The sequence below is a fragment of the Macaca mulatta genome, chromosome 12 (genome assembly GCF_049350105.2).
Source record: "Macaca mulatta isolate MMU2019108-1 chromosome 12, T2T-MMU8v2.0, whole genome shotgun sequence".
NCBI classification, from domain to species: Eukaryota; Metazoa; Chordata; class Mammalia; order Primates; family Cercopithecidae; genus Macaca; species Macaca mulatta.
The window spans coordinates 63,955,182-63,968,905 of NC_133417.1; the positions used below are offsets into that span (position 1 = coordinate 63,955,182).

Sequence of the window (13,724 nt, forward strand, 5' to 3'; positions counted from 1 at the left end):
GGGTTGCACAATCATAGCTTATTGCAGCCTCAAACTCCTGGGTTCAAGCAATCCTCCCAAGTAGCTGGGACTACAGGCGTGCACCACCGTGCCCAGCTCAGAGTTCCTTTCTTAACCTGTGTCAGTCGCTGTCTTTCAGGGTAGGTCTTTCCTCACCTGCCTGGTGTTCCTTGGCTCCTTATTTGTATATAAGGTGCTAAAAGCTGATTGAAAGGGGTATGTTGAGGGCAAGCTGTGCTGCAGCATGATGGTCAGGGATCTCCCTTTCTTGGGGTAGAGGAGTCCCCACCTGTGACTATCTTTAGGCCTTCTGCTCTTGATGAGCTTCTCCAGAGAGGAATCCTCCCATGTCTTCTGCCGTGGCCTGTAAGCTTTGCTGTCAGATCTCATAACTGGGGGCTGGGGTGGGGGAGATACATCTCGGGCCCATCAGTCTGCATATAGCATTTTTCTTAATCTACTTTTTCCTTAGCAGTTACAAGTTTTAAAAAAAACACGAAAAGAAAAGAGCACTCATGAGTTTAGCTCTTGAATCTCTCTCCATGTTCTTAGAATTGAGCCTTTTTCCAGAGAATAAACTTGGCCTCCAGGATGAGGGAGTGGAAGGGATGCTCCAGGCTTAAGAAATGCTGGGGTGGGGGGTCTCACTTTTCCTTCAGTAGTTTTCAACCAGCCGCGCTACTGGATGTCACCCATGCCCCTGCCTTCCGACGGGCCTGCTCTCACAAAGGCCTCTAGCCTGGGCTCCCCCTCCCCCCACCCCCACTCAACACTAACCTTTATGCTCTGTCTGCTCCACTGCTCCTTGGCAGTCTGTTTCCTACATTCAGAGGCGTGGTTTCTGGCCAGTGGCTCTTTCTCCTTTCCTTACTGGTCTCTGTTTAATCTTTTTGCTACAACTTTAATGTTGTTTTGAGAGTGAGTGGAGGCAAACACATATCATCTGTTCGGTTCAATGCAAAGTATGCACAAATTCTCTAATGAGTGATTGTGGGGGGACAATAAAACCTATGGCTATAAATTTATCTTGTTTTATAGCATTTGAGGTTCAGCTGTTTGTGAAAAGCGATTTAAATACAAGGATCATGCAGGAGAACAGTTGTTTATATTCACTTAACATTTCCTCTAGTGAAAGGGAAGATCAGAGACAAGTAGGATGCATACATGATTTGCTGCCTCTGCAGCCAGCGTCCATGGATGTTGATGACTGGGTGGTGGAAGTTCCCAGTGCCTGGGCTTTTTCTAGAATTGCATGTTTAATCCAGATTTCATAGTTGTAGAAGTGCTCAATGGTGATTCAGGGCATGGGCTTCAAAACTGCATAGACCAGGGTGTGAATTCCTTCCTGCTTTGTCATGTGTGGGCCGTGTTCAGATGAGAACAACTTATTTGAACTTCAGTTTCCTGACCTAAAAATGAAGGAAATTGTACTTTTCTCCCAAAGTTGTTAGGAATGAGTGAATTAATGTATCTGTGTGCTTTGCCTTGTGTGACCACTGAATATATGTTTTACTTACTTTGGTATATTCTAGGTCTCCTTTCGTATGTGACATTCCTGTGATTTACTGTGCCTGGGAACCAAGTGGGCCTGGTCTTTGTGCGTGGGTTTTCCCCTTTTAGCAAGAGGTTCATTCACTCACCTTTAGGGTCTGGGACATAGTAAGGCCTGAGTTAGGGGACATGAGGAGGGAGGGGTTTTGTTTTGTTTTGTTTGAGACAGAGTCTCACTCTGTCACCCAGGCTGGAGTGCAGTGGCGTGATCTCAGCTCACTGCAACCTCTGTCTGCCAGGTTCAAGCGATTCTCATACCTCAGCCTCCCAAGTAGCTGGGACTACAGGTGCACGCCACCATGCCCAGCTAATTTTTTTTTTTAAGTAGAGATGGTGTTTCACTATGTTACCGGAACTTGTGAGGCAGTCCGCCCGCCTTGGCCTCCCAAAGTGCTGGGATTACAGGTGTGAGCCACCGTGCCAGGCCTGGGTGCAGTATTTGAACCTAGGTCTGCCCAACTCACGAGTCCCTGCGTTGAGCATCCTGGCTTCTCAGGGTTGAGTCTTTCTGTGAGTGAGGGATTGGATCTGAATAGAACTGTTCCAAGACAATTAAGCAGGCAGGCACGTGGATGCTTTCTGAAGGCTCTGGGTGACACTGGGTTCCAGGATCCAGACATTTACAATAACCATCATACATTAATGAAAGAGCCCACATTTTAAGAAAGTGCTTACTATTAGAGAATATTTTTAAAGACTCTGCTGGGTAGGTAGATTGGAGCCTGGAAATAGATCTCTTTAGATTTGCTGTTACTGTACCCTAAAGAGTTAAGGGGAGCAGAAATACAGGCACTTGTTGAACAGTGGCCATGCCTTCTCATTGGACAAATCATCAGGCAATAATAACAAAGAGATTTACCGCCTCAGGTCCTTCAAATGGACGAGGGCAGATGAAGGGAAAAGATGTCAGCAGTTTATTTTACCTTAGGGAGTAAGTGGCAAACCAGAAGTGTATATGAGTTCTTGTCTTTGAGTTCTTATCTTTGTTCTGGTTCCTTTTTTTCTTTTCTTTTCTTTTCTTTTTTCTTTGAGAGAGGGTCTTGCTCTGTCACCTTGGCTGGAGTGCAGTGGTGCAATCACGGCTTACTGCAACCTCCAACTTCTGGGCTCACGAGACCCTCCTACCTCAGCCTCCTGAGTAGCTGGGACTACAGGCAAACACCACTATGCCCAGCTAATTGATTCAATTTGTATCTGCCCTATTCAGGCCCTTCTTTCTAGTTTATGTCTCTTACACAGCAAGTAGTTTAGCTCCACCCCCAAACCCCCACAAGTCTTTTTCCCTATGCATATTTACATGTGGATATATATATATATATGTTGTAGATAAAGTCTGGACACTGTTGAATAGCCTACATCCCACACTTAGATTGCAATTATATGTTCCCTTCCCCCGTAACCATTCCATTTTAATCTTTGTAAAAGTTCCCTTTATGACAGGGTTAAATTATGAAGACTGCCATGTGATTAAATACTACATGAATCATTTAAAAGGGATGGTTCCTAAAGTTTGAAACACCATTCTTATTTGTAAAGTAGTATTAGCTTATTTGATAACAGTCTAGTTTAAGATGTAGTACACCCATGTAGCTGGCTAGGAATTAGATTATTTTTATAGTAGTATAAATGCTTTCGCAGTATGCCTTTAGATGGCAGCATCTCTCACCGTAAACCATCTTTTGAACAGAATTTCTTAGATGCAGAAGGCATTTGAGACAGAAGGATGGTCTATCTGCATCACCCCATCATGATGCAGTGGTTGAATTGGGCCCCTGGGACTGTCAGAGCTATGGCCCAGGGCTGAGAAGAGGGGAGAGTTGTAGATTCCTGCCTGCATGTCTTCCACTACCCCTTCTCTTACTGATGTAAAATGTTTCCTATCTCTGTGGTCTTGCTAAAAGCCACTTTAAGGCAACCAAGGAACACAAGAATCAAGGGAGTGATTTTGGACCAAAATGTAACAGAAAGGCATATTTTCTTTATTTTGAGACATGGTTTCACCCTGTTGCCTAGGCTAGAATGCAGTGGTGTGATCTTGGCTCACTGCAACCTTTACCTCCTGGGCTCAAGTGATCCTCCCACCTCAGCCTCCTGAGTAGCTTGGACTTCAGGCACACATCACTATGCCCAGCTAACTTTGTTTATTTTTTATAGAGACAAGGTCTTCACTGTGTTGCTCAGGCTTGTCTCAAACTCCTGGGCTCCAGTGATCCTTCTGCGTTGGCCTAAGTGCAAGAATTACACGTGTGAGCCACCACGCCTAGCCTTTTAATTTTTTAAAGCAGTTTTGTTTAGGTATAATTCACATCCATACAGATCACCCATTTAAAGCATACAGTAGACTAATTTTAAATATATTCATAGAGTTGTACAGCCATCCCTACGACCTAATTTTAGAACATTTGTTTACTCTAGAAAGAAGTCACATATCCCTTACCATTACCCCACAGGCCTGCATAGCCTGCATAACCCCCAGCCCCTGGCAACCATTTATACTTTCTGAAAGATTTGGCTATTCTAGGCATGACATATGAATGGAATCATGTAGATCCTTTGTGACCGGCTTCTTTCACTTAGCAGAATGTTTTCAAGCTTTATCCATGTTGTAGCATGAATCAATACTTCATTCCTTTCTACTGCCCAATAATATTCCATTGTGTGAGCAAAGCACATTTTGTTGTCATCATTTGACGTACCTTTAGCTAGTACAAATGGCATTACTATGAGCATTTGGGTACAAGTTTTTGTGTGAACATATATCCCCGTAGGAGTAGAACTGCAGGGCCATGTAGTAACTCTGCCCTTAACCTTTTGAACAACTGCCAAACTGTTTTCCAAAATGGCTGCATCATTGCATGTGAGGGTTCCATCCAGTCTTACGAAGAATTCCAGATTTTCTGATGATAAGCCGGGACTGTGGGAACAAGAGGTGGGAGATAAGCCTGTCGGTCTCTTGTATGTCTGACCAGCTGACTGGCTGCTGTGCCGCGCACAGTTACTGTGCGTCACTAGCTAGATAAGATACCTGCAGAGCATGCTGCTGTTACAGGCTGGCTGTTTGTAATCTTGCCTCCCAACTTTAGAGATACCAAGCAACCAAATCATCTTTGTCTCATCCTTGTGCCAGTTAGAGGAAAATCATAAAACCCTTCGTCACAAGCCGTCCAGGTTTGAACATGTCAGAATCACCCACTTGACCAGCGAAGACAGCTGTAGTGACTTCACAGCAAGAGAGCAGCTTTTGTTTTTGTTAGGGTTTACATTCTCAAATCTGAGCTTACCCTTTTCTTCTTTGGCAGGCCAGACTGGACGTTCCCTCGCCTGTACTGAAATTACGTGTGTGTGTGTGTGTGTGTGTGTGTGTGTGTTTAAGGGAGGGGAAGGGACTGGCTCTTCCTCTAGGCATATTTGGGTCCTGGTAAGGACACACACTGTACATTCCAAGGCTTTGTTTGCATCTGGAAAACATTAGCCACACTCAGAGATCTTTCCCACTACAGGTCCCGTCAGGAAGCCCAAGTATGTGGAAAGCCCCAGAGTGCCTGGAGATGCAGTTATAATGCCATTCAGAGAAGTATCCAAGCCAACAGAGCCTGATGAGCATGGTAAGAACATGTTTTCAGTGATTCCCCCCTCCCCCAACCAAAGATTTTATACAATGACACTTCATTTCTGAATTAAACTTGAGTGCCCTTGCTGTACTGCTTTGCTGAGAATGTATTTGGGAGCTATTTTCCCCTCCGGCAGTTACAGAGATCTGTTTAGCTAACACACATTCTTGGAAATTGTATACCTGGTATAGAAAAGTGGGTACATATGCATTATTTAAGGATTGAGTCCTGATTCCTCTGAATTTTGACCTACCAGGTCTTGGAGGATAGGAGGCATCACCCAGTGGATTGCTTCCAAGATTTTGTTTTGTTTTTAATACTCTACTGCTTGAGAAAATTCAACAACAGGCTTTGGCTGAAAAGCTGAAACTTTAACTGGACAAAGCATGTAATTGCTAGCTTTAAAAAAAGCATTTGGTGTCTTTTGAAGGCTGCTTTTTTTTAACATGTAAAGTTTTTCTTTAGGGGATGTTGAAGTAGGAGCAAAAAAAAATCCAAATTGATGGGAATCTTTTTAAAGACATTTTATATGTATATATATTTTATACCTGGAAATATGTGTGACATTACAAATTTGTAGCATTTAACAGATGTATTCATAGTTGTTTATTTTTAAAAATTAGTTTAAGAATTTACCTGTTTGTTCCTTGCTGGGGAGTCCCCAACTCACATCTCTCTTGCCTTTAATTTGGGTGTTTTGAATTTCTACCCTGTTTTTCTGCAGAAACATGGGACTAGGAATCTTGTTGTATGTAAAGGGGCTTGCTTTATCCTCAGTGTGGACACAAGTTTATGTAGCAAAGCTGAAAGAGAACTTGGGAAAGAGAACTCAACCATATTTTTACTTTGGCATATCTGGCACCCTCCTCTGCCTAATTGTGGGTGGTGGGAGATACAGACCCTTTATATTCTAACTCCTGTGTGTGCCTTTTGTGTTGCTGGTGCTGTATGGCAGGGAGTGGGTAATAAGTAGGACATGGAAGGACAATATACTGGAGTGGTGGTTAAAAAAAAAAATACAGATAAAAATGAGCTGTGAAGAAGAATCAGCAAAAGCTGAAAATTGGGAAGGGAAGGGGAGTTTGGAACATGGGGAAGAGATGGGGCCAGGCACTGGGCACTCTGGGCAGGCAAGAGGTGCTATTGCAGGTGCCCTGGCATGAGAAATGCCACCCTCTTTCTTTCTGTCCAGGCATTCATTGTGTGGTTGAGGGAAGAGGATTTGAGCTGAGGATTTGCACACACCAAATGTTGGTGAAGGTGGAGATTCCACAGTGGGATCTGGTTAGGACAGCCAGCTGCTGGTACATGAGGCCTCTCTTGATTGTGCATTCACGTGGGCAGGTGGTCTGTTCTCGGTCTTCTTGGTGTCCTGAAAGGAAAGTAAAATCTATCTATCTGTAGTGAATATCAGTCATCAAATGTCTAAGCTGTCTGCCTGGCTCAGATTAAGCCTGCTACCTACCCCTTCCCTTCTTCCCCACCCACCAAAGCCTTTGTAGCCCTGGTCAATTATGCCCCTGGCATTTTGGCTGGCCTAGACTCCATTATGTAACCTCTTCCTCCCTGGCTGGGAGTATCGTTGAGGTTCTGTACAGGGATTGGGACCTCCTCCTCCTCCTGGTGTGGGAGTGGGGGGAGAAAATTTGGATTTTTATTAGGCAATGAAAGGTTATAAATAGTTCCCATTGTTAACTTTTCTCCCTTGCTCAAGGCAGGATTGGCCACCTTTCTTGGCAAAAGGAAGTGTTCTTATGCTTGGCTGTGGGCTGAGCTAAATTTCAAATGCAGCAATTGGTCTTGCTGGAGTGGCCTGAAGTTCGCATGTGTGCTCACTCCTGAGACCTGAGCTCTCTGATTCAGCATCTTGAGTCTCCATGGGGACCAGAATTACGAGATCTATGGGCTGCAAATACAGGACCAGACATTTGGGTTTTGCCTGAAATTAAGAAGCAGGGTATGTTTTCATTTTTGTTAGGTGTCGTGGGAGCAGGTGTAGTTGATGTCTGTGGGTGCATGGTCTTGCCTGAAGATAGCCATGATGTTGGTGGAAGCCGCAGCAGGGTGAGCTTTCTCTTGGTTGATGAGGAGAGGTGGCTGCCTAACAAAGTCGAACAGGACAATTAGTATAGATTGGTGTGTTTTGTAGTCCCCATGGAGTCCCTTAAATTTCAGTGGGGTTAATTAAGTCTGCCTTATCAAAGTGTAAATTTTATCCAGATCACCGAACCCAAAGGGAACGACAGAGCCAACTATAACTAATTGAGTTTGAGTGTTAGCCCGGGTGTGTGCAGATGCATGATGGGTAAACCCTCATTTTTAGGGTTTAATATCAGCATCATCACTTAAGTTTTACTTCAAAATGTGGTCTTCTGTTATCTGTATTTTCTTTGGACATTCTTGTTTAAATTTCTAAGACACTTTTCTCGGAGCTGTCAATAATAGCATGCCAGTATTCACCAGACTAACAGACTCCACTGAAAAGGCTCCTTGTGAAGTGCTTTTGAAATTTCCATGGACTCCTGAAATATCAAGTTATTCCTAAATGCTCGAAATACTCTTTCCTGCCTCACATTTGCTTTGGTCATGTAGCTCCATCAACTCTTGATTCTTAGCTCTCTGGATTTTAAATCAAAGGAAAACAAAGCAAAGAACACTTTGAATTTGCTTATTTATAAGTAATTGCATTTATGTGTGATGCATGTTTCAGTCTTCTGGGAAGTATGGGTTCAATGATATAAGAAGATGAATTTTTTTTTTGTAAGCAAATAACTTGTTTCTTAAAGTTTGCAAGCTGGGCACTGTAGCTCACACCTGTAATTCCAGTGATTCAGGGGACCGAGGTGGGAGGATTGCTTGAGACTGGGAATTTGAGAATAGCCTGAGCAGCGTAGTGAGACCTTGTCTCTTTAAAAAAGGAAGGACAGAAAGGAGTTTGCACTCACCTGGAAACATCTTTAGGAAAAAACATTCTGTCTTAGTATGTTTAAATATATTTGGAACACAGCATTTTCTACTCTAGGAAAAATGGATGACATAATAAAATCATCAAAAAAAATACAAAGCCCATTTTCCTGTCAAATGGTCCTAATAAGGTGTGTGTCAGAATAAGTTCTTAATGAATAAGCTTCCTATTGCTAAATCAACATATTGTTTAGGGGAAAACTCATTTACCCACAAAACAATATATGCCTTAAGGGAAAAAAAGCCTTCAGATAAATTAGAGATTATTATTATAACAGGATCCACGCTTTATTTCTTTGATTTAGGGGCAACTATAATTTATTTAGGTTTGCATTAATATATCTCTAGCTACTTGGGCAAGCTTTGAGGAGGGGTGAGAAAGTTTTTAGTCTCATGAGTCATTGCTCTGTGAAGATCAGTCTCAAAATATGATGAAACTTTTTTTTAATGATCGCTTCATGTCAGCCGGTGATGGAACTTTTTTCCTGGCAGTCTGACTAGCAAATAAAGCTAACACATATGAAAGAGCAGAGTAATTCAGTGTGAAACTATCTTCTGGGAGGGAGGGGTCTTTAGTTATATGCTTAAGTAAATATTTTGACACCTGATTTTTTTATTACCATTTTAGATGGTCAAACAGATATAGAGGATTAAAGAGGTAGAAAGAATAAAGAGGCTCGGTGTGGTGGCTTGCGCTTATAATCCCAGCACTTTGGGAGGCCTAAGGGAGGAGGATTGCTTGAGCCTAGGAGTTTGATACCAGCCTGGACGACATAGTGAGACCTCCACATCAACAAAAAGTCAAAAAATTAGCCAGGCATGGTGGTGTGCCTCTCTAGTCCCAGCTACTCAGGATGCTGAGGTGGGAGGATTGCTTGAGCCAGGGAGGTGGAAGCTGCAGTTAGCCATGATCACACCATTACGCTGCAGCCTGGGAGACAGAGTGAGACCCTGTCTCAAAAAAAAAAAAAAAAAAAAAAAAAAGGTGAAAAAAAGAGTATGATTGAAGAAAATGCATAGTCATGTTTTATTTCTTAAAACCCTGTCTTTCCCAAGAGGTAACTTCAATCCTGCTTTAATTTTCAGCTTCTTAGAATGGCAATGCAACATTCAGCCAACGGTTGAATGAGGTTTTATGTGATGGAAGTGCAGAAAAGGGGCATACCTGGTATGTGTGCATAGAAGAGAGACTCTTGCAAGTAGAGTATCCATTCATTCTGCATTTCCTTGAATAAGTATTACATTTCTGTGTTGTGAAAAACCACTATGCTAAATGCTATTTGAGATGGGTTATCAAGCATGGGTCCTGTCTTCATGGAGCCTTAGAGTCTGGCAGGGGATTAGAGACCTGTGTAAAGAGTGACTGTAATAAAGGAGGAAGTAATGACTAATCCAACCTGTGTGATGAGTTGGGAGTTCAGCAGATGGGGTTTTTTGTTTTTATTTTTGTTTTGAGATGGAGCTTTACTCTTGTTGCCCAGGCTGGAGTGCAGTGGCACAATCTCGGCTCACTGCAACCTCCACCTCCCGGGTTCAAGCGACTCTTTTGCCTCAGCCTCCCGAGTAGCTGGGATTACAGGCACCTGCCACCACACCTGGCCAATTTTTGTATTTTTAGTAGAGACAGGGTTTTGCCATGTTGGCCAGACTGGTCTCAAACTCCTGACCTCAGGTGACCCACCCACCTCGGCCTCCCAAAGTGCCAGGATTACAGGTGTGAACCACTGTGCTTGGCCAGCAGATGGAGATTCTGAGCATGGAAAGACTTAGTTGGAGCTATGCCTTAAGATTTACCTGTTGTCGTAGTTCAGGCTGCTTAGTTTTTGCTATAAATACCGTAAACTGAGTGGTTTATAAACAACAGTAATTTATTTCTTAGATTTGTGCAGGATGGAAAGTCCAAGATCAAGGTACTCTGCAGATTTGGGGTCTGGCAAAGGCCTACTTACTGTTTCATAGACAGCCAGCCATCTTTTTGCTGTAACCTCATGTAGTGGAAGGGACAAACAAGCTCCCTCATTTATAAGGACACTAATCCCATTCATGAGACACAGACACAGACTATGGTACATGGCAACAGAGTAGGATGGAGTGGGACTGGAAAGAGACTAAGGTTAAGAATGATTAAAAAATTGTTTTAGTAGTTAAGTGAGAGAATAAAGTCTCAAATTAGATCAGGTTCAGTGAAGAAGAGGTGGTGAATGGAAGATTCATGAGGAATTGCAAGGACCTGGGAACTGGAAGAGACAGAGACAACAACTCCATGCCTTCGAGACCACTGAAGGACGAGGGGCTGTCTGTTTTGGTTTGAGTTCAGTTTCAGGCGTGTAGACTTCGAAGTGTGGTGGAACATCTTGGCAAGTGTCCAGCCACCAGTTGGAAAATCATACTGGGTCTCAAGAAAGCTTGGGATATAAACTGATCAGCCATTTGCTTGGAGGTAATGCTATGAGACTAGGCAAGTTACACTAGGGAAACAGGTCATTGACAAAAGAGGGCTGAGAAACTGGCATTTCATTTGTGAGCTGGGACTAAGGTGCAAGGAGCACCAGCAAGAGGGACAGGAAAAGACGACATAAGACCACAGTATTCTGGTAATCATGGATGTTTCCCTCCGTGTGTCTCTTACAACAATTGCCACTTTCTCCCTTGCAGGACAGAGTGCTTGCAAGGCCATAAATCTACAGGAAAATCAAAAGAGAAGGTGTACTACAAAAAAGGGAAAAGAAAAATTAATGTGCTTATCAGGGCTGTTTCAGGAGACTTGTGAAAGTCTGTTAGTTGAAGTTATAGTTATGTGATAAGGAAATGGAATTGGTGAGGATAGAGAGCCCTCTTTTACCCGCAAGAAATTAAACAGATAAAGATGGGAGATCAGTTACTAGGATGAGAGATGTGTGCAGCTGTGGTTTTTATTTAACACAATTGTAGACTTAATTCAGAGGTTCTGATAGTGTAGGCTGTGGACTTCTAGGTGTCCCCAAGACACTTTCAGGGGTTTGTGTTGTCAAAACTCTTTTTATAATAATACAAAACCCTTTTGTAATAATATTGAGAAGTTATTTACATTTCCCTTTGTTGACATTTGCACTGATGCTGCAAAGCAATTGTCAGTAAAACTTCTGATACCTTAGTATATGTCAAGGCACTGGCTACACTAGTAGTACTGGTGTTCTTCACTGCCATGTGCTGGCATCACAAATAATAATTCACTGAAGAATGTCCTTGACAAAGCACTAAAAGTAATGTTATTAAATCTTGACCCTTGGAGACCCATCTTTTTAATATTCTGTGTGATGAAGTGGGAAGTCTGCATAAAGCCCTTCTGCATGCTCTGAAGTCTGATGGTTATCTCGAGGCAGAGCACTTGTATGATTGAATTGCAAGCTGAACTCGCTATTTTTAAAATGGAATATTGCTTTTATTTGAAAGAATGACTGACAAACCATGGTTATTCTGAAGTAGGTATTTGGCACACCTTTTCTTCAAAAGGAATGAAATTAGCTTGGCACTTCAACTAAAAAAAAAAAGAGGCCGGGTGCAGTGGCTCACACCTGTAATCCCACACTTTGGGAGGCTGAGGCGGGCAGATCACATGAGGTCAGGAGTTGGAGACCAGCCTGGCCAACATGGTAAAACCCTGTCTCTACTAAAAATACAAAACTAACTGGGTATGGTGGTGGGCGCCTGTAATCCCAGCTAAGGCAGGAGAATTGCTTGAACCCAGGAGTTGGAGGTTGCTGTGAGCCAAGATTGTGCCACTGCACTCCAGCCTGGGCCACAGAGCAAGACTCTGTCCCCCCCACCAAAAAAAAAAAAAAAAAAACAAAACCCTGGCAGGATTAGTTGCCAATGATAAAACTTGACATTTCAAATGAAAATTAGTTTTTTGGGGAAATTTTACATCTGTCGCATTGAGCTTGATGGTTTCCTGAGACTTTTCAATTGAGATCTCTGGTAATGTGATGTTTTGATATTATGTGATAAAATTTGTCAACATTTGCAAAATCTGCAAAACCATGATTTTCCAAATGACCCAATGCATAATGTTACACAGTCTTGCATGGGTAAAAGATCCATTTAAAGTATAAAACAGACCATTGGATCTTACTATAACAGTACAAAAAAATTCATTGATGCAGATTAAGTCAACAGTAGAACTGACTTTTAAGAAATTGTCGTTTGTTAGCCGGGCACAGTAGCTCACGCCTGTGATCCCAGCACTTGCGGAAGCTGAGGCAGGAGGATTGCTTGAGCCCCAGGAGTTCATAACCAGCCTGGGCAACATAGCGAGATCCCGTCTCAAAAGAAAAAGGGGGGAAATTGCTGATTGTCAAGTTTTGGCTAGGTGTCAGAGAAGAATATCCACAATTAACTGAAAAGACTCCTCTCTTTCCCAGTTACATATCTGTCTGAGGCTGCAGTTCTTCGCATGCTTGCAAGACCAAAAGAACTGATCCCCACAGATTGAATGCAGAAGCAGTTATGCAAATCCAGCTGTCCTCTATTTAATTGGACATTAAAGTTTGTAAAATTGTAAAAACAATGCTATTCTTTTTAACTGATCTTTCAAATCAAAAGTACAACTTTTTACCTATTTACCCATAAGTTTAAAATTAGTTTTTTAATTAAAATATTGTTAACATGAAGTTTTATAACCTGAAAATGAACTAACATAGTTTAAAAATTCTTAGTTTTAATATCTAGCATGAGAAATATCAATAGACAAAACCCTCATAAGCCTGCAGTCCTCAGTTCTTATGAGTGAATTCTGAGACCAAAAAGCTTAAGAACCTGCCGGCTTTAGAGGAAGGAAAAGAGAGGGAGAAAATAAAAATAGAGATGAGAAAATTGATTCAAACTCTGATAGTCCTCTAGACTTAAGAGGATGAAGACTGAGTTGAGTGATGGATGACTGAAGAAGAAAAGGCTAATTCAGGAGGTATTTTGAATGGAGAAATAGTAAGTTTGCAGATAATTTCAATATGGGGTGGATGACATGAAAATTTTGAAGGTAACCTGCATGATAACTGTTTCAGTATTGCAGACCAGAAACAACAAATTAATGACAGAAACAGAGCAGGTCCATGGATGGATGTTCCTTTTTATTTTTATTTTTTTGAGACGGAGTCTTGTTCTGTCACTCAGACTGGAGTGCAGTGGCACAATCTTGGCTCACTGTGACCTCCGCTTCCTGGGTTCAGGTGAGTCTCCTGCCTCAACCTCCCGAGTAGCTGGGATTACAGGCATGTGCTACCACGCCCAGTTAGGTTTTTTGTATTTTTAGTAGAGACAGGGTTTCACCATGTTGGCCAGGCTGGTCTTGAACTCCTGATCCACTCGAACACCTGATCACTCAGGTGATCCATCTGCCTCGGCCTCCCAAAGTGCTGGGATTACAGGCGTGAGCCACCGCATCCAGCCAATGTTCCTTTTTAAATACGGTTTTTGGAAATCTAAGGAGGGAAGGAATGGTAATGGCTGAGAAGGAGCAGACAGAAACAGGGAAAATACTTGTAAGTAGGAGTCATGGAAGGCCAGAGGTTAAACGAGAAGCGGATGATGGATAGATAGAGGCAGAGGATTAATGTCAAACCA

The 13,724-nt window shown here is 42.5% G+C and overlaps 1 protein-coding gene across 24 annotated transcripts in view; it reads left to right on the forward strand.

Moving 5' to 3' along the window:
- The window catches only part of TANC1 (tetratricopeptide repeat, ankyrin repeat and coiled-coil containing 1), a 265,725-nt gene that overhangs the window by 163,245 nt on the left and 88,756 nt on the right, over positions 1 to 13,724 (forward strand). For 22 of the 24 annotated variants that reach the window (XM_001093218.4, XM_028830727.2, XM_077957059.1 and 19 more), the window contains one exon: positions 5,052 to 5,156. In XM_001093218.4, the coding sequence (XP_001093218.3) occupies positions 5,052 to 5,156 (105 nt within the window). Of the gene's footprint in view, positions 1 to 5,051; positions 5,157 to 6,866; positions 7,120 to 13,724 lie in introns of those variants that run through there. The other 2 variants (XM_077957070.1, XM_028830730.2) reach the window with 2 other exon arrangements.